Raw genomic sequence first — 24,829 nt, 5'->3', positions numbered from 1 at the left:
GGTGCAGACACTCTGTAGTAAGGTGTTTAGCTGAGGCTGCATCCATCTCAAGGTTCCATGGGATCTGTGTCTTACTTCACTTCCGTGACTTTTGACAGGGTTTCCTTGATGACTGTTAGCCAGAGACATCAGTTCCTGGCCACATGGTCCTCTCTAGGGCAGCTCACAACATGGGTACTTGGCTTCCCTCAGAACAAGCAAGAAGGATAAGGTGACCAAAGCTGATGCCATGGTCTTTTTGTAATCCAGTATCAGAAATGACATTCTTGCACCTCTGTCTAATTTTGTTGGCTAGAAGTAAGTCACCAGGGACACTCTAAAGTCAACAGAAGGTGATTACAGGAGGGCATGAATACTGGGAGGCAGAGATCTTTGCTTTTGTGTTTGGCGTCTTTCATTTATCCTACTAATGATTAGAATAATGACTTGTTTTACTTAAAATATAAGAACTTTCACAGACAGGTGTTAGAATTTTAGTGTTTGTTTCTCTTTGCTGGTTTATATTATCAGAATAAAAGAGAGTTGATAAACATTTTTTTATTTAATTCAAGTTTATATCCCTCTCACTTTTGAAAAAGAAAGCTTATCAAATTAAATTATATAAAGCAGATACAAAAAAATCAGTTATCAGTAAAGCAACTGAAGTGGGTCAGTTACTACCATGAGTCCTGAATTTTGCTCTTAACTTTCTGGATATTCAGGCAAGGTATCACACTTTTAGTTTTGGAGTTACATAGCTCTCAGTGTGCAATAAAAGAAAATATGAAAGTTGATCTATGGTGTTAAACATCATCCTAGCATTGTACTAGCATGCTAGAAAACCATTAGGTGAACAAAAGGAATCTCATTTTCAAATATGCTTTTTCAAAAACTTTAGAACACTATTTAGATGCGATGTTCCAATACTGAACAACTTCAAATGCAAATGGCGTTTATATATAACTTCTGTCTTATCTCAAATAGGATGACTTTTTAATGTGGGGCCATCCTTCTCTACAATAGCATCCATTAGCACAGGGAGCCCTGGATTACATCAGGAGATCTGCTGGGAGGTCATTCAGTTCCTCCTTTCTGAGCAATCAACTTTACAAGTCTTAGTAAGACTTCCTTTAAAGGAAACATGTAAAATGACTAAATAACAAATGATAGAATATTGCCTTTTTAAATTTCCCATACAATGCTGAGAGTCAAGAGAAGAACTTTGTCTAAATTACAAGAGACTAGAAATTGCCAAAAATATTATTGGCAACTTTACTAAAGATGCTCAGGCTAAAAAAGCAGAAGGGAGCTTCCTGAGGAATTCAGTTCCAAGTGAAGACAAATGATACAAATTGAAGCATCGAAAGTCCCAGATTTAAGACAGAGATCTGGTCATCTGCCCGCCAGAGACATTTCCTCAGGGCCACTTACCAGATTCATGTAGGTATGAAGCTAAAACCAAACTAATCCAAGCCCCCTTGTCCCGCCCCTGGTGTACAACCCCACATACCACAGACATTCGAAATACAATCTCTTTAACTTGGGAAAAGTTTGACAATCAAAGTTTTATTAATGCCGAATTACCATTTCACTCATATTTAATTAACACAGAATCATAGAAAATTATAACTGAAAGTGATTCTATGTTGAATCTAGTATAACTCTTTTTACTGAAGATTTATACCCAAAGGAGTTACATGACTTATCTGAAGATAAGAAGGTTGAGATAAAACCCCAGAATTTTAGACTCCTATTCTTCTTATAGAGATAAATGAGCCAGTTAAACAAAACCAAAATGGTTGAAAGCAATAGTGCTGTTTTCTTTCTTTTCTGCTTAAACTTAAAATGCTTTGGCAGGGTTTAAATTATTATCATTCTTGGAAGAAATGGTATGCTCAATTATAACTGTCAAAAACAAAACTTTTATCTGCAAGTTAAATCCTGTTCTGATTTCTAGGAAACTATCCAAATTCTTTTATTGTCCTATAGCTTATTTTCTGAAGCCTTATGTGCAATGAATCATACAGAGCTTTAGAAATATTTTATTATGTAGAAGGTTTTTTAAAATGATCTTTATATGATTTCTATACGTGTTATGCAAAAAAGAGGAATTTAACTGTTTATTAAAAAACTTGGTAAAAAGAAAACATTAAAATGTAATTATAATAATGTAAGATGATGGATTTTTTTTCTTGCTTCAATTCAGTCATTTGCTATGAATATAAGATGTTCATTGTAGGCTTGACTTAGTAAGGCTGAGATTTACAGTTTTTCTTCACAGGTCGGCAAATCTTCAAAAATCCTAAAGCCCATGAGCTTTTTTTTTTTCTCTTAATTTCATTCTTTTAATTGCCCCCTGATTTTATAAATAATAATAGTCATTGTAAAATGGAAAGTCAGAAACATATAATGAAGAAACATTCCCATCACCCAGGGATTACTGCTCAATATTTTAGTATATTACATACATTCTGATATATAAATGAATTTGGGATTGTATTGATCTGGACAATTATTCCAGTTTTTCATTAACACCATATTTTATGCCTTTATTTAATTAGTCTTCAAAATAAAATGATTGCATGACATTCCCTTATCATCATTATCATAAAAATAGCTGTAGCTACCATTTATTGATATATTCAGGCACAAAGCACTAAGAATCTTTTAATCTATTTCCTCATTTATTCCTATTTTGTCCCCATTTTGCATGTAAGGAATCTGAGGCTTCTGTGACTTTCCAAGTTTACCTTGTTAGTGAGAACAAAGCTACAACTTGAATTCATGTCTTCCTAACTAGGAAGTCAGTGTCTATGATCATTATATACATTACCCTCGATCATTGTACATTGTATCACAATAACATATTATAAATCATTTACTTTCCTGTCATGGAGCATTTGGTTTATTTCTAATGATCCACATATTTAGTGCCACTGAGAGAAACATCCTTGCATGTATACGGGATCTTTGTGCCATATCTTCCTTCTTTAGGATAAAGTCCTTTTATCTGATTTGACTGGTGATTTTGCACTGAAGCTTGTATGTCGACACCCACCCCCTGCCCTCCACTTCTGGCTTTCTTAACTTTTCATTCCCTATGAGTTCCCTTCATGTTTTTGGTTCCTAGAAATTTTCCAACTGGCCCCCTTTCCATGGAAACACTCCTTAAACGGAAAACTCTTGACTCTTCCCACATGCCCCTTTCCTGTTTCATAGGCCCCTCTGAATGTCCTGGCCATGATAGTCATCTTATGAACATTCCCTGTCACCATACCTGACGTGGCTTCCCCACCACAGCATAGTGCTGCCAAAGGGCTGCCACCTCACGGACAGAGTCACCAGATGCACATGCTTTTGGGCTCTCTGGTCCTATTTGTCTCTGGAGATTTGACAATCACGATTTGTTTTTGGAATATATGCAATATAATTTGGATGCATCTTATTGGATAGCCACACTTATGTAGCAAAATCAGTTAATTTTTATTGAGTATTTACTAACTGTCCTGGTCCCACAATCCTATCTTAAGATTATGCCTCTGGTTTACCTTCATGTAGTGAGTAGGAACCATGGAATACAGAGTACATTCTGAAATGGTTCGTTTAATGAAAGCGTGGATTTTACTAATCAGTGTGTTTCAACTCTTTGGTACGATTCTAGAATTTAATGCATCTTATGTGAAGAAGGATGCTGAAAATACTCAAGTGTCATGAATCTCCAAACCATCACATAGACCCAATTGGTAAATCCCCATCAATGGTTCTCAACCTTTAGAGGTTGTACCAGTGGCCTAGGACACTTACTGAAAAGTGAAGGCTGCCATCCTTCCTCCCTGTCATCCTTGTGATTCTGATTCCACAGGGGACCTTTACTTGGACAAACACGACAGGTGATTGGATGCAGATGGTCTGTGAGCAACACTCTAAAATATAGTGCAAATATTTCAGCAAACTTGTTCTGATCTGTCAACTGCAAAAGGAACAATATTCTGCTGTGTCCTCTTCTGTATCCTAACATAACAACAACAACAACAAAAAGAGGCAGCTAGTAGAAACTCTACAGTTCTAAACTCTTAGCTATGCCCAGATTTCCTGCTGGAGCTAAAGGAGGTAGAGTGTCACAAAACAGCCCTTGACTTTTCCTTGCACTGTCACTACCGATAGAGGGTCACCAGTGAGATTCTTCTCCGTAGTCTCATATAGATCTAGAATTTAAATCATACCCAATGGGTTTGAAGGTAAAGAGTATGTCCCAAAGCCGTGACACAGCAATATTCCTCTATAAAATAAAAGATGTGGGTGTTTTTCAATAAAATAAGCTCAGTGTTCTGCGTACTACGCTAGTTATACACAGAGCACTAGTTTACTTCACACTTCCTGTCTTGTCAACACTAGGTTGTTTTGTTTTACCTGAAGACTCTATGCTGTGTGTTTAATTTAAAATGCAGCTGGATGATGCATTTATTTGCTCTATTTTAAAAAGTGAAGCAAAAGTGACCTACACTGTTCTGTAGCTATGTGGGTAGTCAGGGGCAGGGGAAGGTGGGGACAGAGGACCCACCTAGGAAGGAAAAACAGGATCTCACTTTCTAAGATTTTAGTTCTCAGACTGAAACCCAGACCCAGGGCAGAGGAAATAAAAGAAGGCATATGAACGATTCCCAAAAGCCAGAACCCCAGAAGCATAGCTGACTGGCTATTTACTAAGCCTTGCCCACAATTCACTGGGTGGATCTGTTCCTTAAAACAGCAGGACAGGCGTCTCTGTCTTCTGTGTTATCTTCAGGCCACCTTATCAGCTCACAGTGCAGTAGAGTCACCGCCTCCCAGGCTCTCAGCTACACGTATCTTTTCCTTTCCTCTCCCAATTTCCTTCTGGCCAATACACTTGGGCACCATGGTGTCCTATTAGAGGGTCATCCGGCTCTAAGTCGGAGGAAGCTCTGAGATCTGCACTTTCCTTGCTTCTGGTTTCTCAAGATACTTCTTGAGTCAAGGCCTGACTCTCAACAGTTTATGAATAATTAACTTGGCTTTGGCAAACCCATAAGAATCATTTCTTGAATTTCTAAGACACAAGTGGCTCTTGGTTGCTTTTCTTCGGGAACAGGAGGGTAGTTAGCCCTTTAGCAAAACTTATTTTCACTAGTGTTAGAACATGCTGATAATGAAAAGATGGCCACAAAAAAGATTTCCACATTGGTCATTGAGTTTCAACTGAGGAAAAACTGGCTTGAACTCATGACCTCAAGATCAAGAGCCGCATACTCTACCAAATAAGCCAGCCAGGCGCCCTGGAAAAAAACTGCTTCTTTAAGCAAAGCTGCCATCTAATCTCAGTCCGATATCTATGTGAATTCATTCATCCATTCATATAACAAACATATGGAAAGTCTACTGTTCTATATGCTGGGCACACAGTGGTGAAGATGAACAAGAACCTTTGAGAACTACGTTTCAATGTGGTGTAGCTAGTTCTGAGAATGTCAGGCAATTGTTGGGGGTAGGAAGGAATTAGCTAAACTGAACCACAATGTACAGATGGGATCTGCCACTCCCACCACCCCAAGTATTCCAAAACCTCACCTCCTCACTTTCTAAGTAGTGAATGTAAATGTTTGTTGTTCTATGTATTCAATGTCCCAGTATTGAAAAAAGAATTCAATGCAGAATCTAATATGCATCACATCTCTAATAGAAAATTTATGTCAAGGGAAAGTTAGGTATTTTGCTAGGAATCAGATAACTTAATTTGTAATCTTCCTTTTTTTTTCCCCTTTGTGACCTGGGCAATATAATTTGGCTCATGAGAATGCATTGATGGCCGCAGTTCAATGTGCATACAAATGGGAACACCTTTGTCTTCAATAAATTTCTCATATGAGAAAACACACACACATGCACACACACACGCATAAACGTATGAATGCATACACATACACACATACCTATAAGTGAAAATTTTACAGCAATGTGCTCTAGACTCATGTCATATGGCTAGAGACGGTTTTTGAACTATATCTTTTTAAAAAGTCTTATTCTTGCAAGAAAGAAATGGATGAGTAAAGATACTGTACAAGGAGGCCCTATTATGAGCAAGGCGTTATAAGATAGAGAATGTGTGTGGGGGGTACAGGAGGATTGGTATTTGAATGTGATTTGCATTTCAAATTTATCCTCTAAAATCACCGAAGGCCCTTAGGCAGAATGCCATGATCCTCTTTGTTCTTTGACAGCAGGGAGAAGGATGGAAGAGTGAAGAGATTGGAGGCATAACCATTGCTGGAGCTGAGTGATGCCGAGGAGTTGAGATGGGATACTGGTGGGAAGAACATATGAAGAGGAATGGAGGACAATAGAGGTAGGGTCCTCATGCTCATGAACGCTTGGTAGTATGGAAGCACAACTTCACTCACTGGAACAGTACAGTTCTTTTGCATCATCTGGAATTTTTTTTACCTGTATTGAGCACTTGCCATGTGCCAGGTATCATGTAATGCGTTTTACAGGCATTGGACCATTCCATAGTCACGTCCACTCAAAACTACATCATATCTTGTCTTGCAGTAGATTGTGTGGGTGGGGAGAGTAGCTAATTCATCTTGTACCTTCTCATACCAGCAGTCTTTATTAGGAAGGCCTTACATGGCTATACTGGGAAGGCATTAAATGACTGTATGCAAATGAATGAATGAATAAACTTGTATTAAAAATTCTCAGAAGGTCTGGCAGTTTGGGGCAACAAACAATATGCTATGCAAACAAGATAAAAAAGAATTGAGTTTTATGATGTCTATGTGGATATTATGTAACTTCTTGGAGCTTCAATTACTCAAGGAAGTGGAAAATATGATGGCTATAGGCACAGAGAAGAAAAATCACTGGATTTCTAGTACGTTGCTGCCTAAGGTGTTGACCAGGGCAAAGTCTGGTTAAAGACTTCAATGTGGAGCCCAAGAAAAAGCTGGAGATGGGGACTAAAGAGAAAGCCTGTAGTCAACGTCGAATTTTGCACAACACAATCAGGAACAAGATAAAAACTAGCCTTAAGATAAGGGATTCAAAAAAATAAAGCAGAAAATGATTTCAGGGATACCCCAAATACAGACTGTATTGAACTAACAGTACATCCCTGCTGAAGTAACTCCGTCCATTTCTTAGGGAAATCCCTCAAGGAAGCAAAATCTGGGGACTAGAAATTGTATCTGTTTTTCCTTTAAGTCTCAAGATTTATTACACTGATCTGTGGTCTATGGGTAAGATGTAGCTTCCTGAATACCAAGAATGAGAGACTTGAAAACAATTATGTGTCATGAAGTTCCCAAAGGCCATCACAGGTAAAATGCTAGTTAGGCTTTCGGGAAAGATGAATGGGAACACCATGGCAAAATGTCAGCTGTAAGGTACAGTGAGACTTGAGACTGAAGCTATGATTATCCCAACTAAGGCGTTTTCTTCTCTTATGATAATAATAGCAGCTAATGTATATTGAGTGTTCCTTCTGTGCCAATTCTTTTCATGAATTAATTCTTTTAATTCTGGCAACAAAACTATGGAATGGACTCCTACAACCCCCTCAAATATAGGTCATATAATAGAGGACACTAGACTCCAAGTTTAAGTGACTTCTCAAACCCCACAGCTAGGAAGGGTGGAGTTGGGATTTGCATCAAGGCACTCTCTGGAGTCTTTGTACTTTTAGGGTTACCCTGACGAAAGCCAACAGTCTTAAATTCCCCAGGCAAGTGATTTCTTGTTTTTGAGACAAGCAACCTTTCCAACTAGGAGAGAAGGCTAGGAAGGGCATGGCAGGAAGAGTCTTAAGCATATATAACTTTTATAGGTTTTAGAATTAGTGCCCATTTTAAGTAGATGTTCTGCTTTCCATCCAATTGGAACTAAACAGTTTCATAGTATTTCAAATTAGGCAATTCTTTGCAGATGCTTCAGAAATCTTTACAATATTCGTTATGAACAATTGGATATATAAGACCCAGTCATCAAGTAATCATTATGAAGAGACATATTCTCAATTGACAAACATTCTAAAGTAAAGCAAAATAAAACAGCTTTCAATTATCCTATTTTCTTAATTGATCTTTGTTAATATGAATTGAATTTAAATGACATTTTAAATCATTTAGTATTATAGGAGTGCCTTTTAGGTGGACAACTCTATATGAATTTCATGCTTAAAAACCATTTTTTAATTCAAATTTCTTACAGCCACCCTAGGAAAGGAGTTATATTATCAGCCCCCATTTTATGATAAAATTAAAAAAAAAACCACACACACACAGAGAAACTATGCAACTTAACCAATATCCCATAGCATGACAACCTTTAGAATAGCAAAATTATATACATGTGGTGATAACAATGGACCAATGATCTCTCCACATCAAACTCTAAAATTCTGAAAAATGTAGAACATGATTCTAAAGAATAGACGCACTTCTCAAAGTAAGACAAATATAATTATAGTCACATTGGACACATGATTAAAAAACTCACACTAATATTTTGAAACTACTTGATTTACTTTCTCATAACTAGTAACACACAACATTGTAGGCATGATTTATTTAAAATAACTTTGAGAAATAGTATTTTTGACTGAACAATAATAAAACTATTAAAAAGATAAATTGACTATGGGATAATTACCCAATGTTAATCCTTAAAAATAATTTTTATAAGCCAAGCTTGTGAATTTAAGATAGGCACATTATTAACAATTGTTACTATCAGAAATACATTTAAAATGTCCATGTGGTTGGTATACATAGAAAATTCATTGACTGAAATCAGCTGTCAAACCTGGCCTGGAACTTGGTTGGCTGTTTAGTTTAATTTTGTCTTATTGTTTCAAAATATAAATAGTTTGGGCCCACTCTACATGTGTTAAAAACTGTAATCTTAAAATATGAAAAAGAAAGCAACAACTTCTCAAACACATAGATACGACTAGTCGTTTCATCTAAAAAGTTATAAAATACTTATTCCTGGAGAACTTTCACGATCCCTGTACCTCAAAGCTTATTTCAAAACCCATCACTATTTCGCATTTAAAAACTATATCCTTGCACTGAAGATATGAACTGTAAACATGCTATTATATACTATCCACATTTCAATTTTAAATACCCTTTTGTTAACACAGAATGTTGCATCTAAGAAAAGCATGACTTATTTTTAGTTTCAACGGCAAAGTTAAAGTTCCTTTGTTGAGGAAATAATGAAGCAATGACCAAGATACTTGAAACAATAATGTCAACATTACACAGATTTCAAGAAAAACAGAATGATACACTTACATAAAACATAAACAGAATCACTCCCTTTAGAAGAGAAGAGAGATGGCTTTTTAAAATATTTAGATTCTCCAACCCAAGAAGAAATTTAAAAAATAAAGAGACGAGATAGAGAGATAGTGAGAGAGATATATAGAGACAGAGAGAGACCAAGGACCAAAACTCTGCAGAAGTAAAAATACATTCTTTTTTTTTAAAAGATTTTATTTATTTATTTGAGAGAAAGAGTGAGAGAGAGAGAAAGCACATGAGAGGGGGGAGGGTCAGAGGGAGAAGGAGACTCCCCGCCGAGCAGGGAGCCAGATGCAGGACTCGATCCCGGGACTCCAGGATCATGACCTGAGCTGAAAGCAGTCGTTTAACCAACTGAGCCACCCAGGCGCCCATAAAAATACATTCTTAAAGCAGTTTTTAAACTAAAACTTCTCTGACAAAGTAGGTAACAGAAACGTAGATTCAGTGCAGGATTTTATATAGAATAAAACACAGAAATTAAACTCCACCAAAATGGAATTGTATTACCAGTCAATGCCTGGCTGGGACTCTCCCTTTGCATTAAAAAGAAAGTTAATGTTATAAGAATAAAACATTATCAAGAATGTAATATACACACTTTATAATGTTTAGGAGAACAGCAGTTTTCAAGCACCACACAAACAATTCATTAGGTAAGTGAAGATAATGTTAACGCGAGTTCTCCACAATTTTCTATCAGGTTATACTTTAAGTAGTGTAGGACACACACTTGAATTCATTACATGTTATTGCACTATAAAATTGGCTATTGTCATTATACCCAAATGTAAACAATAATGTAGACTTCCTTAATTTTTCTATCTGTAGGTCTCTTTGGGTGGAAGACAACTGATTAATAACTATGTAAAACCTGGGAAATTTGTATACACATATACAGCATTTTTCTGTAAATACGCATTTGGCTAAAGAGATCCAATGTAAATAAAGAGGGGAAAACCCGAAACATAGCATCTTCTGTTTTTCAAAAATCCTGGCTTGTAATGAAAAAAGCACGGGTGGGAGGGAGATAAAGCCACTGGCTTTTGTAGACTTATTAGAATACACTCATCTCTTTATGCATGCTTCTGCTAGTGTCCTGAATTTGGGTTCCAAATGATCCAAAAATTCAAGCCCATCTTCTTCAGGTCGTTCACTGCAACAACCTATAGAACCAGCCACCGATCCTTTGCCTTCGTAGTTATACGTAAGGACATAGTCTTGAGCATGCTTATGCTTGTCATCCTGATTACACAGTTGCACCTTCTGCCAGGGGAGAAACACAATATATTTTATTATTATTATTTTAAACACCAAAACTTACTAACATAAAAATAATTGCTTTGATTTACCTTTCATTGTTTAATTTTTAATCAGAGTGTGTCCTCTAATGGATTCCTACACATAAAAAATGCACATGATTGGTCTGTATCATAAATCATCTATAAATTCACTCTACAGCATGTTTCTAAAATCTCACATATGTGGCAGCAAACCCAAGTACATGAGGGTTCATGTTAGGTAATCACTAGTTTCCCTTTCAAAATCATGTCTAAAGTGAGATGCACCCATTAAACTGAGCCCAAATTGATGTGGGCTGAGATCTTTCCAGATAGGCTTAGTGACCATAAGGCTATAATTGCCTCGTACCACACTTCTGGTTTCTAAGATTCGATTTGTCACATGGGAAATATTCACACAAAGTCATGGAAAAAAAATAATTTAAATATCATCACACAGATAACTTCTATATTTTAAAAACAAAACACATAAACTGGGACTGTTCTTATACAGAATAAGACATTTCATGTCCAATAAATAAATAAATATCATCTAACATTGTTTCCGTAAGAATTAAAACCAAACAGAAGTAAATGTCCTCTTAATATCTGAGCATTACTAAATCAAAATTAAGTAACAACAACTTTACAATTAATAGACTAATCATTACTGAAAACAAGGGTCAAGCCACTAAATTTGAAATAATTGAGAAAGTTGAAAAGAATCAAAATAAATTTGTAGGACCCTCAGGGAAACTCACTTCACCAAGATGGGTTTGAGTCAAATTATGCCACTCGGAGTAGGTGTATCTGCAGTTGTCCACCTCCACAGGTCCTCCCCTGCAGGAATCCAGGGTGTGATGGTGCCCAGTCCCCCGGCACGGTTCCAGAGTCTGGTGTCCGCTTTTCGCCATCTCAATGGTTTCCTGCCCTCCATTTTTCACTCCTGATCCCAGGGTGCCACAAATTCCCTGAGCCGAACTGCCCACAGTATGCGTTGTGAAGCCATTCGTGGGGCACTGAAATGCAAACAATTTGCATACAGAGGCAAACAACAACAACAACAACAACACGCAGATAATGCCATACATTTTTGTGTTAGAAGGTAAGCTCCCTAAGGGCAAGAACTAAATCTGTCTTAGCAATCCTGAATACCCGACTTTTGTAACCCCAGAACTTCATGCAGCGTCCAATGCATCTGCAAACTGCAGATGTCAAGCGGTCTATACCTTGAGACAAATCAGAAAGCTGAATGTATATTCCTTCTTAAAAAACTTCTTAGAACACTGTACAATGTCATCTGTTAAATCCTTCCAAAATCTCAAGGCTCAAAATCAGGATTCTGGTATCAACATCTCACGTGAATTTACCCTGCTTGGTTTAAATTTACTCCCTTCACCTAGAAGGACTGGACTAGACTAGAACAGAAACAGAAGCGGGGACCGGTATTTTTATTCAGTGTCTCCTGTTGTTCCCTTCAACTAAAACAAAAATATAGAAAAAAGAGTTGCCATAAAAATCTTAGCTGCAATAATAAATCCCTGCGATCTCAATAAAGAAAAATAAATCAGCAGGGCAAATAAGAACACCAAAGCTCTGGTCACTGATTTTCTATGCTGTGTTTCTGTAAGAAACCCTGTTTTATTTTTTCAATACCTTCCTAGATGTCAATACACTTTTCTAAATCTTTCCTGTTCTTTCCTGTTTTCTAAATCTTTCCTGTTCATCATCATTATGCTTTTTGTAGAAAATTTACATGTTCCTCATCCACGTACTAGGCTAGAAATCAAAGCTGGAGTTCTGTAGTCACTTGCTAACATTGCCGTTTCATATATTTGACCGCAGGCTTCTTGCTAACCCATATTAGAACCAGAAAGCCTCCATTAAAGTTCTTCCCACACTGATCAAAGCTTGTAGTCATTTTATTGCTGTTGCCAGAAAAAAAAATTAAAAATAATTATGCTGACGATCTGTGAATAATTAAATGAAATATTTTTACAGCACAAACAGCAGTTTCAATATATAAAAAAGTCTGGGCCTGAAGTTGAAGTCATGAAACATTTTAAGTAGAAATAATAATGAGATGCTAAAGGATTTTTACGATTAAGTAACACTACATGACCACATTGAAAGGCCACATATCACCATGAGAATCAACATTGTTCTATCTAGTCCAGAGGACCAATGAAATTTTTTATATTGTCAGTTTCCTGATTTCAAAAGAACTTTTCTCAGAAAAGATAATTATAGTTGGTTAGGCCAATTTGTCCTTTGCATTTATTTTTAAAAAGAACAAACTACTTACTATTTTGTCATCTCCTGGAGCTTCTGTGTTTGACACAATGAGGTTCTGCTGGGCTAAATCATCAGGAAATACTTTGGGCTGCTTCGCTGCCCCAGTACCCCCACAGACTAAGGTAAATAGGATACCTGGAGGATGGGAGAAGTTACTTCAGTTGATCATAAAACAATGTAGAGTTATGAATTTAGGATGATTAATACAAAGATAGCTTTCCAGAAAACATCAATATGATGGCTTATGGAGAAAGTCTGCCCTAACCAGGTATGCCACGAAGACGTGCTAAATGCTGTTTCTGCGCTGAATTTTATATCTATGCTGAGATAACAGGAGAACAGTGCTTTCAACATATAAGTTCAGTGTGTTGTGTTAAGCAGACCTAGAACTATACACAAATGAACAGCTACACATAGCAGTGCCGATTCTAAGAATGTGTCTTGAAAGTTATCGCGAAGGCGGTTATTCGAGTTGGTGAAGGAACTTACAAAAGAGCAAGGCTATGCCCAGCAATATGGCAAGGATGGCCCATTTTCCAAGTCTCACTTCTCCGTGGCCGGTCCTCGCATCTGTGCGAAGCGTGCAGTCGTTTTCAGTAACACAGTCACATAAGATAACGTTCAATGGAGTGATGAGCGACAGGCCGTGTCTATCTGTGATTCTGACAGGTACTCGGTATGTTCCAAATGGAAGGTCCTCCTGAAAGAAAAGACGAGCTGCCGTATCTGAAAGAAAATAAAACTGAGTGATAGAGAATGTCACTAATTTCTCCTAGAGTTAGGATATTCGCCATATTTCCTGACAAACGGATCTTCCTGATGGGAAGGCACCACTGCTACAGGACTGAGAATGTGAACGGACTGACGAGTTCTCATCTACAGCGACGGTAAACATCCTGCATATGCAAGTTTCTCTCTGCTGCCTCTCACGTAAACTTCCTTCGGCTCTCGTAATAATAATAATAATAAACAAACCCTTCTTATCGTAAGTAATAGGCATGCTAAGACATTGGTCTTTATCATATCTCTGAAAATTTTTAGTATCACCACTCAGTGCAGTTTTCTTTTATACATGGCTCATCAGAATCTGAAATTCTGGATGTTTCCCCTTACTCTGTTTTCATGTATTGTGCCAAACAAACATAAACAGTTGTGACTCACTGTCAGAGACTGATTCTGACAGCTTAGAACATGGCTGACCTTGAACACAGTGGCAGGCGTTGAGTTGTCCCGATGCTGTACTGTCTCATAGTCCTATAGCACCCTGGGACCAACTGTATACTTTTTAGTTTTGATGTACTTTTTTAGGTGAAGGGTAGAAAATACCCAGGTCAATATCCAGTTCAGTCTCGGGTACAGATCCAAAGACAGAATACTATTCTGAATATAAATGCCACATGCCCATGCCTAAGAATAATCCCTCCCCATTTAACTGGCCCAGGGTGACAGTCCCATTTATTTTTAGGGTGTTTGAAGCTCTAAATATAAATTTGGGTGTTTGGGTAAAGAAATCAGTGAAGAAGTCCATTTTAAAAGAAAGCATGGTTAACTTGGTAAGTTTATGTGTAAAAAATAAGAAGAAGACTAGCAGAACCAAAATTTATGATGCATAATGTGCCATGGTCTGATACATTCATTATCTTGTTTACTCCCCCAAATAATCCCATTTTACATATGAGTAAATTAAGGCCCAAAGAAAATAAACAGCATGGTCATATTTATATCACTAATAAACAGGGGAGCTGGCATTTAACAGAGCCTATTTGACTTCAAAGACTATTTGGGATACGTTCTTCTTGGTGTTTCCCAGACTTTTGGGTTATTTCACAAGTGAGTAGAACTTTAAAGTAACAAAGTTTTTTTTTTTTAAAGATTTTATCTATCTATTTGAGAGAGAGAATGAGATAGATAGAGAGAGCATGAGAGGGGGGAGTCAGAGGGAGAAGCCGACTCCCCGCTGAGCGGGAAGCCCGATGCGGGGCTCGATCCCGGGACTCCAGGATCATGACCTGAGCCGAAGGCAGTCGCTTAACCAACTGAGCCACCCAGGCGCCCTAAAGTAACAAAGTCTCGACCACACATAATCCTGCCGATGTTTTACTCTACGAAGCAGAAGCAGGAATATTAAACAAAATTACTACCTCCTTTCACACGATCTAAAAAGAACTGATGTTATGGCACCAAATCAGCAGAAAGGAGAAAATCTAAAAATAAGGTTAGTTCCCTGAAAATGCTGTCAGCTCACAGAGCAGGATTCGGGACACAGGGTCTAAACACGTCACCGTCTCTTCTGTGTATCCTCATTTTCCTTTTCCCTTCCTGTTCTCCTTCCCTGGGCTTTGTTTCCTAATCTGTCATCAAAGAAAATGGAGGAACATTCATTGGAAGCATGCGGTAGAAATTCACACTCAAGGACACCTTAAAGGCAAACCCCCTCAGCGTATAGCGGGTGGTGAGTCGTGAAGGCTGGCGTGCTGGGTGCCCAGGGCTTCGGGAGACACAGGATGCACTGAACTGTTAAGAGCTGACGTAGGGAGCGATGAAGCTGGCATGGAGAGAGCGCCTTCGTTTTTGTCATTCTCGTCAACATAGATCCTCTCGTGGCTAAAGTCAGAAGCACAAACTAAGAACTAAGTTGGTATCAACTTAGTATTCACGTACCGTTAATTTTTACCAATCTCCACTTTCTTTCTAAGTCTGAATCAGGATCACTCTCCAAACTGAAGTCAAAGGGCGGGCCATTCGTAGGCCCATCAGGATCAACAGCAACAATATCCGCAGATGACAGGACAGTTTTGCAGATTACTACTGTCCGCTTTAGTATTACTGGGCCATTATCGTTCTCATCTTCAAGTATAATTCCCAGGGTCCCGGTACATGTTCTCCCGTCTAGAAAAGTGGATGAAAAAAATAGAATTTTTTCATGTTCTGAGTTTTCACTAGGAAACTGTACATCAAAAAGACAGTTTTAAATATGGATGTGGCACCAGTAACATATAAATGGCGGTGACACAGTCGCAGGCTATGCCCTTAAAGAATGTTTTTTAAAAAAATGATCACAGGGGCGCCTGGGTGGCTCAGTCGTTAAGCATCTGCCTTCGGCTCAGGCCATGATCCCAAGGTCCTGGGATCGAGCCCCGCATCGGGCTCCCTGCTCCGCGGGAAGCCTGCTTTCTCCCTCTCCCACTCCCTCTGCTTGTGTTCCCTCTCTCTGTCAAATAAATAAATAAAATTTAAAAAAAAATAAAAAATAAAAAAATGATCACTTTCAAATAGGTTGTGCTATTTGAAATAACTGCTATTCGATTTGTCATTCATTCACTAAATAGCTGCAACAGACGTGGAAACTTTCACGGAGGTTAGTTTTGACTCATCTTTTGAAAGGAGAAAATATGACCAAGGGCACTGTGGTATAGTTGCAAGCACAAGGAGATTTGAGAAGGTGGGAGAGCAAAGTATGCACATCCATATTCCGGACATAAGGAGGGGGATGGGCAGATTGGCTGGAATCGATACCACAGAGAAGAGCTAAGAGTCCAACCTAAGGATATGCATATAGAAAGTGCGTAAGGTTTTGGAGCAGGGGAAACGAAAGGTGGAAGATGAGAAGAAAACAGTACATAGAAACGTTTGAAGAGGAAAAAGATTCCAGAAGTAGAAAATCACTTGTAAACCAAACTCATCACAGTGGCTGCAGCCTGAGGAATGCATCTGTCTCTATACTTAATAAAAACTTACTGAGTAACTACTTTGTACAGGGCACCATACTGGAAAATCTAGGGGCTTCAAAGATGAAGTGGATGTGGGTCCAGGCCACAAATCAGTAACACGGTTGTGAAGTCTGAAGGTGTCTAGATCACTTCTTTCTGCTTACTTAGGAGGCCTTGGGACATCAAGGCTGGACAAGAAGATAGTGCTGTCTGGGGCTGTGTCTTACATGAAGCTGCCAACCTGGGAAAGCTGGAAGACCGGGCACTGCCCTGGGGTCACAACCTCGACCAAGGCAACAGGACTTGCGATACCTGCAGTGTCATCAAGGGCTAGGACACCTGGTTCTGAAATGTGGGCCCCGGAAAAGGACAAGATGGAGGCAACTATGAGACTGCTACGGGCTAAAGTGGGAGAGAGGAAGAAACCAAAAACAGAAAGCAAACCAAACACCTCCTACGTAATATAAGCTTGCAAATCAAAATTCCAGAAGGAGCAAGAGCAATGCTACAAGGAAAGCTAACAAAATCACCCACCAGAAGATTAATTTCACTCTATGCAAGACATCTTTGAAGCATGTATATTTAGTATCTCCAAAGACATAAAAAAGGGTAACTGTTGAAAGAACAATGAAATTATAGCTTAAGTTCCAGTGGAAACAAAACAGCAACATTCCTCTAACAGGGATTCTAGAAGAAGAGAATAAATAGAATGGCAGGGAAGCACTATTTAAAGAGATAATTGCTGAGAATATCCCAGAATTAAAGAGAAGCATGGATCTTTCTTTTTTAAATATATTGTGAAGGCAGTGCTACATAAATAAAAATAAACTCACACCATAAACATTGTATTAAAACTACAGAATGCAACCTAGGGAGCCAAAAAAGTTACCTAGACATATTACCTATGAATGGACAATAATGAGATTGACAGTAGATGAACCTCAGCAACATGAGACACCAGAAGATAATGGAGTACGACCTGCACGGTGCTGAGGGAAAGGACTTAACTCAAAACTTTACATTAAGTCAAATGATCAGATCAAGCAGGAGAATGACATTAAAATATTTTTCAGAATAAAATGGGTAGGGTTTGTCACCTAGAGCACACCACTGGGAGAACTAGTAAAGGATGTACACCAGCAAGAAGAAAAGGGAACCAGGAGAGAAGGAATGAGATGTAAGAACCAAGGCAATGATCTCTCCCTTTGGACAACTTAAAAAAAAGAGAGAGGAGAGGGAGCCAAAGGAAGCAGGGGGATCTGTATTTTATCTGCCTGGCATACTTTTTGGAGGGCAGAATGATTTCACGTCTCAAAATCTCTTGTCCTCACCCTATGTGCTGTGTCCTGGCTCTCTCTGAAAACTGGGATTGCAGAATATCTTGAACATTTCTTGCCACTGGAGTCCACACAGAGTTGAAAGCACGTGGCTTACTGGCTGAATCTGATTGATTGCCTTGTCTTTAAAAATTGACCTCTACAATGTCTGCTCTTTTACCACTGTGCTAAATGCCTCAACGTCCCTTCCATTCACCTTTAGAGTTGTGCAATTCACTCCATTTTTTGAGGCATTGTGATTCGTATCGGTGTACAATATTTAAACCGAAGATCTTAGACATCTAATTCAGTGTTTCATGACTGTATAAATAATACTCTAATTCATTGGAGTGTATGCGTGCAATGCTCACCTTCTAATATTAACGCAATTCTATGTGAGTTAAGTACTAATTCCAAATATGAAGTCACGGAAAGTGAACTACCCATGGTTTTGTGACTTTTTTCTGCGTGGCACCCTCCTGATCAATGTTTCAAAAATTTTGAGAACACACTCCTCCCCAAAGCTGGAATAATACAACAAACATAGAAACCTAAAGCTGAATGACACTGCCAAGAGAGTTTAATTTGAGAAGACATTGAGAAGAAGAGAGAAATTGAACCCAAGTTTGAAGAAATAGCTAGGTTCAGGAGAGCAGAAGGTAGTACCAGAAAGCATATGGACCACAGAGGAAAGCGTGGAAAAATTTACACACAGAAGCCTTGCAAGAGTTTTAGAAAGAGAAAGCCAGTGCTGTAGAGAAGCAGGGAGATGGGAAGAGAGAATGGACCTGAGGTCACTGCTCACAAGGCAGCATCTTTCATTAGGAAGCAGCTGGGAGGGTCCAAATGAAATTAGCCAGCATAGATTTTAAGAAAAGATAAAAACAAAACAAGGAAAAAAAAACCCTTTTGTATGATCTCAGTTCATAAAATAAATAGTTGTAACATTTAGTCCCTACCCTCTTCAACAGAAATGAATGGGAAAGTCCCCATGACACTTTTATTCTATTCCACAATGATGATTAGCTCATCTAAACTCCATACAAATATTTGAACTCTCAATTATTTTATCTCCTCTCAACAAAGGATAATGTAGAATAAAATTATATCCCAAATCTCTTAATTCTGGATAACAAATTTATTTGATCCATCAACAAGCCATTTGCCAAGGGCTGTTCGAAATGTAAAAAGAACAGATTTGATTTTCATGTTATTCTTCTTTTTCACTTGCCTTTGACCAAAAAGCATGTCCTGACAAAGGGACAAAGGAAACTGAGGCCTTTAAAGGACATTCTTTAATTAATCCAAGTTAAATTAATAATAACTACAACCTTACCGATTCAATCAATGGGTAGGAACCATTTCTCATTCATTTAGAGAGAACTGAAATACCTAAAACATCTTCCAAGATTGCTTCTAAACTCTAATGTTGTAAACTATAGTGTAATAACTTATGTTTGCTGTAGTTAGCATATTTAGTTTATGGATGCACAAACGTCAAATGTATGTTATGCACTAAATGGATCTCATACATAACCATTGTGCTCATATTCCTCTCCATTTTGTAGGACTCACAGAACATTTTACATTTCATATGGTTTTACGGATTCAGTGGTTGTCTTTCTAATTTTATAACATACCATTAATCATGACTATGATTATTTTTATATAATGTCCTTAATTAGAATTCTAATCCCCAAGTATACTGAGAGTTTCCTGTAAAAAGATAGAACAGTTTTGTAGGAATGCACTATGGAGTAATCAATATGTTCTTCATGCAATGAATTTTCCTGCCAAAGCGAATACTTTAAAAGAAATGACTAGATAAATTGAAGCTAATTTTACTAAAATAACTTTCTCAATTTTCAGTGTTTGTTTACTTTTAATAAATTATGGTTTCCAGTATTTCTATTACTAAATTATTTTATAATTAAGAAAACTGAGGGTGTTATTAGAAAGCAGCCATGAGTTAATAAATTACAGCAAACCTTTCAATTGCTCTATGTCTTCTGGAGAGAAATACATTTTGAGAATATATGCAGCTGATTTCAAATAGATGTTGGTGGTTTACAAACTGAGGATGTAAGTAGGTGGAAATTGATGGGCTTAAACACAAAGTTCTTACCTTTGTCTGACGCAAGAATTGTGATATTATATATACCATCTCTGATGCTCTCTGCCTCTCTATCCAGGTTTCTGAAAATTGTGATTGATCCTTCGTTTTCATCAATTGTGACCCACCCTTTCGGATCAGTTAATTTCTTATACCTGTTAGTAATGATGAATGAAAATACAAACTGTATCATAGGCCAAATTACAATTCTGGCATCAAAACAAGTTATGAATTTTATTTTTTTTAAGATTTTATTTATTTATTTGACAGAGAGAGAGAGACAGCGAGAGAGGGAACACAAGCAGGGGGAGTGGGAGAGGGAGAAGTGGGCCTCCCGCTGAGCAAGGACCCCCCACACACACACACACCCTCCCCGCCCAATGCGGGGCTCAATCCCAGGACTCTGGGATCATGACCCGAGCCGAAGACAGTCGCTCAACCGACTGAGCCACCCAGGTGCCCCAACAAGTTATGAATTTTAAAAACATGGTAAATTTGGAGTTAACTAAAACAGGATACCTTATGCCACTGCTACTTCTTGTTTCAGGGTCATATGCTTTGTATCCATTGCTCTTTGTTCCCACTGGCACATTTTCTTTAATTTGAACAGTTTGCACTGCAGGGCTACACTCGGGGCCCTCATCCTGATTTTTTACATTTACGGTAACTGTTGCTGTGCTCATGACTGATTGTGAACTAGCCTCTTTAGAATACGGAGCTTCATTAACTACGCCCATCTGTAGGTTCACCTGTTGTCTTTCTTCATAATTCAGTGGCTACAAAACACAAGTGTCGTGAAAATCAGATCAAGACATTTAGGATGTGGCCATGCTAACTGGCATACATAACTAGTGTTGAGAATAGTCAGGAGAATATTAAATATATACCCAGAAACCAGGTGGTGGTTGGAGGAGGGGAATCCACCTGATTCAGTATTTGGGTGGAACCAGAAAAGCAAAACAAAACAAAACAAAGACTGTTTCTCAACTGTCAGTAATATCAAGAGGTCCTGATAATGAATTCAAAAAGCATTTAATGCAGGTGTTTCAAGGTTAACACTTGAGAAATTACTTTAGGACCTCCATACCCTAATCAATGGTTATTTACTACTCCATTCATTTTGGGTCAGCTTATCCTATCCTTCTGAAATGAATAAAATTATCTGTACCTGGTTTGGGGTAGAAAATGTGGGTCAAATTTTATAAAATGCTTCTGAGAGAGGACAGAGAAGAAAATAGAAAGCTCATGGACATTACACTTTCCTTTTTTAGCTCTTCCATCCCAGTTACTTTTTAAAGAACCAGTAGTACCAAATTTAATGGAAGGTTTTTATTTTATCTTGCCTGATATGTAGCTGTAATGAGAATAGGTAAAGCCATTTCCTGCAAGACAGAAATTTTGTCAGGTCTTGGACTTCACGGAGATAAAATTGCTTCTTAGAATACCAAGGATTAGGGCAGGCGTTGGATGAGGCAAGAGATACGATTCAAGAGACATTTCTCTGCTATTTTGAAACATAGAAATTAACCCACATAATTTTCATCATTGTAAGAAAAAGGATTTGTCATTTTTGATTCATGCTCTTTGTGAATATGTACAAAAGGGAAACTACATGGACCCAGGATAGAATCATGTTCTAGTTAAAGATGCAGCAGAAATAAGACTATGACTGTGTCCAAAGCAGGTAGCTTTATGGGCTACCAGTTGGCTGCTGAATTGGCAGGGAAGTCTGAGATGTTGCAGAATAGTATTAGAAGGAGGTTTCACAAGTATTTGCATCTTTGAATGGTTGAGGATTCCCATTCTCAACCAAGAAGGAAGCTACGGTTGTAATGTATGCTAGATATAGATGAACAAATCTACAAATGCTGTCCCTATGGGTCTCACCAGGAACAACTCACCATTTGGGAAATTCAGGAAATAAGTGAAGGCTCCCTGATTCAGCTACAGAAAGAATGGGCTAGGAAAGTTTGGCACTGTCCCACAGGCATCAAAGCTGTGCCAGTTTTTTAATTGTTAAGACATGTTGGTTACAAAGTGGATACTATTGAACACACACACACACATACAATATTATTTTAAATACCATGACTTTATAAAAGGTTCTCCAATTTGAATATACTCATCCTGTTACAGTTATGGAGAACACAGCATTTATATTTACCGATGTATCTATTTTATTCTTATATTTACCAGAATTCCCTTCTTTTCATTAAGTTCTAGTATGCTAATTTATGATATTATAAACTACAAATAACTAATTTACTCTTACCTTAACCACACACAGAACTCCTTCATTGGTTTTGGGGTCTGTTACTATTTTAAAATTCCCATTTTCATTGCCTTTTAAAATGGTATAATTAGCTCTCCAATTCACAGTATTCATTAAATCCTTATCCTCAACAGTAACACGTAAGATTTCTACATCAACTGTATTTTCTTCCACTGATGTCACATACTAAAATAATAAAAACAAAAAAGCCTTAATTAGTAACTGTCACAAATAGAGCACTGTGGGAAATAAACTCAGTTCTTTTCATTTCCAAGGACTATGTTTACATGATTTCAAACCCTAAGTCCAATTTACTGTCATGTGACTGGGGACACTGCATTTGAAATAACGGGACAGGCATGGATGGAGTTATGCATGTTTAGCAATTAACACCGGGACCTACATTTTTCTTTTATTACTATCATGTACTTACAGAAGTACGGGTAAATGTTGGTAAGTTGTCATTTACATCTCCAATATTAATGATGCAAGTTGAAGTTGTCTGCAAACCGAAATATTGACCATCCATGTCTTGTACTTTTATTTTCAACTGGTATTTATCAATTAGCTGAAAAGAAAGAATTTAATTATTGAGTGAAAGCAACATTGTAACTGAAATCTTATTTTACACTCTAATTTTTCTTACATTAAAAATTTAAGAAGTACACTATTAAATTTCATAGCTTTCATGTACTGGCAAAAGACTAATCTCCTCACACTAGTAATTTTCTATTAATTTATGAAAATAGAGTAGTTTCTCAAATTTAAAGTGCTGCTCTATATAGAATATAGAAAAATTGGTTTTAATTTTACTCACCAGAAAGGGAAGGGGTAGCCATAGCACATTTTAAATTGCCTAGCAGTTAATCAAAATCTTTATCTCCTATCCAAAGTACATTCTTAGGCTGAAAAATATATAGCAGTTACTCTTACACCAGTCTTGAATAATAAAGTAAAATAGCCTCCCATAAAAAAGGCAGATTTTTAAATATTTACATTTATAAAAAGATCTGGAACTGTAATTTTTTTTTCTCTCTATGGAAAATGTAATCTGGTTCTTAGGGCTTTACATTCATCAGGGACTGTAGAAGGCTCATTGCTAGTTTTAAAAAAAAAATGTGTTTGTCTTCATAAACGTTCCATTTATCCTAAGTACTGAGGCATGAAAGGATTAAAAGCAATTCTAATAATAATGCATTCTGGATGAATTTGAGGAGTCTTGGGTTCTTTTCCTAACTCTAAAAATAACAAATGTAATCTCTCCGGCCATCGGAAAAGTCTTTTTAGCTAGGTTTTCTCTTCCACAAAACAATGATACTAATACCCTTCCTATATAATTCACCTCTTTTCATAAGACAAAATAATATGTAAAAAACCATCCTGCCCTTCTACCAAGAAGGTTTGCCCTTCTCTCAACTCCATCACTTCTTAAACTTTGTCTGTTACCTAAAATAAAACTAAAATTTCTCTATCTCTATGCTTTTTACACACATGATTTTCCTCATGTACTCTTCTTTCATAATCAGTCACATAGGCAGAGTTGAAAAATACTGGCCTCATTTAAAAACTCATGTTAGTGTGCTTTCAAGGAGAGAATACATATTTTGTTTGTAGTGAATTAAGATTTATTTAAAATAATCAACTGGCTAATAAGACAAAGAAAGAGATGAAGTTTGGGACCTAAATATTAACTTGTGATATCTTCAGGTAGAAGAAAAAGTGTGATGTTTAAAGAGCTTAAGGGGTTAAGGCGCCTGGGTGGCTCAGTCGTTAAGCGTCTGCCTTCGGCTCAGGTCATGATCCCAGGGTCCTGGGATCGAGCCCCGCATCGGGCTCCCTGCTCAGCGGGAAGCCTGCTTCTCCCTCTCCCACTCCCCCTGCTTGTGTTCCTGCTCTCACTGTCTCTCTCCTTCAAATAAATAAATAAAATCTTAAAAAAAAAAAAAAGAGCTTAAGGGGTTGAAAGGAACAGATGAAAGCTGGAATCCTGGCATCAATAAGTGTCTCCAGAGCACTTTTGGGTAACACTCCAAGACGCCTTCATTAGTCCAATGTTTTCAACTGACTTAGTAGAAGGAGCTATTCAAGACTTGATAAAAGAAGATTTGGTCTATAATCTGCTTTTCCCGAGCACATAAATCCCATGAAAAATCTGTATAATTTCTGGAGCTATAACAGCAATTCATTCATTCATTTATTCTGTAAATGATCCTGTACTCTTCACTGGCACATATAGTAAAAACAAATGAATTTATAAATAAAATAAATACAACTGTAATAAAATAAAATATAATTTCACTTAGGAATGTCCTTGTAGATGCAGTAAAAAATGATTAATTTTATCAAATTGTATTAAATGCCAACCCATAGTCTAGTGAAGAAATGGGAGGTATGCATAAAGCAGTTCTGCTACATAACATACGATGTTCTTCTCAAGGGAAGTACTTGTGTGATTATTTAAGAACTAAACCAGTTATTGTTTTGGGGGTTTTACTGCACAAAATACCATTTTTACATGAAAGACATCTATCGTTATTC

The 24,829-nt window shown here is 37.5% G+C and overlaps 1 protein-coding gene across 2 annotated transcripts in view; it reads right to left on the bottom strand.

Annotated features, from left to right (window-relative positions):
• Positions 1-10,373: 10,373 nt before the first annotated feature.
• The window catches only part of DSC2 (desmocollin 2), a 32,273-nt gene continuing 17,817 nt past the window's right edge, over positions 10,374-24,829 (bottom strand). Inside the window, exons 8-16 of one of the 2 annotated variants that reach the window (XM_028098335.2) lie at positions 22,725-22,859; positions 22,292-22,477; positions 20,539-20,795; positions 20,032-20,174; positions 15,542-15,769; positions 13,370-13,606; positions 12,891-13,015; positions 11,347-11,604; positions 10,374-10,571 (exon numbers count right to left, since the gene is read on the bottom strand). In XM_028098335.2, coding sequence (XP_027954136.1) covers positions 10,374-10,571; positions 11,347-11,604; positions 12,891-13,015; positions 13,370-13,606; positions 15,542-15,769; positions 20,032-20,174; positions 20,539-20,795; positions 22,292-22,477; positions 22,725-22,859 — 1,767 coding nt within the window. Of the gene's footprint in view, positions 10,572-10,667; positions 10,704-11,346; positions 11,605-12,890; positions 13,016-13,369; positions 13,607-15,541; positions 15,770-20,031; positions 20,175-20,538; positions 20,796-22,291; positions 22,478-22,724; positions 22,860-24,829 lie in introns of those variants that run through there. The other variant, XM_088019725.1, reaches the window with a different exon arrangement.

This window comes from Eumetopias jubatus, unplaced genomic scaffold, assembly GCF_037043125.1.
Source record: "Eumetopias jubatus isolate StellerSeaLion01/CBP00866 unplaced genomic scaffold, mEumJub1_p1.0 scaffold_16, whole genome shotgun sequence".
NCBI classification, from domain to species: domain Eukaryota; kingdom Metazoa; phylum Chordata; class Mammalia; order Carnivora; family Otariidae; genus Eumetopias; species Eumetopias jubatus.
This window is presented reverse-complemented; position numbering and strand designations above follow the sequence as displayed.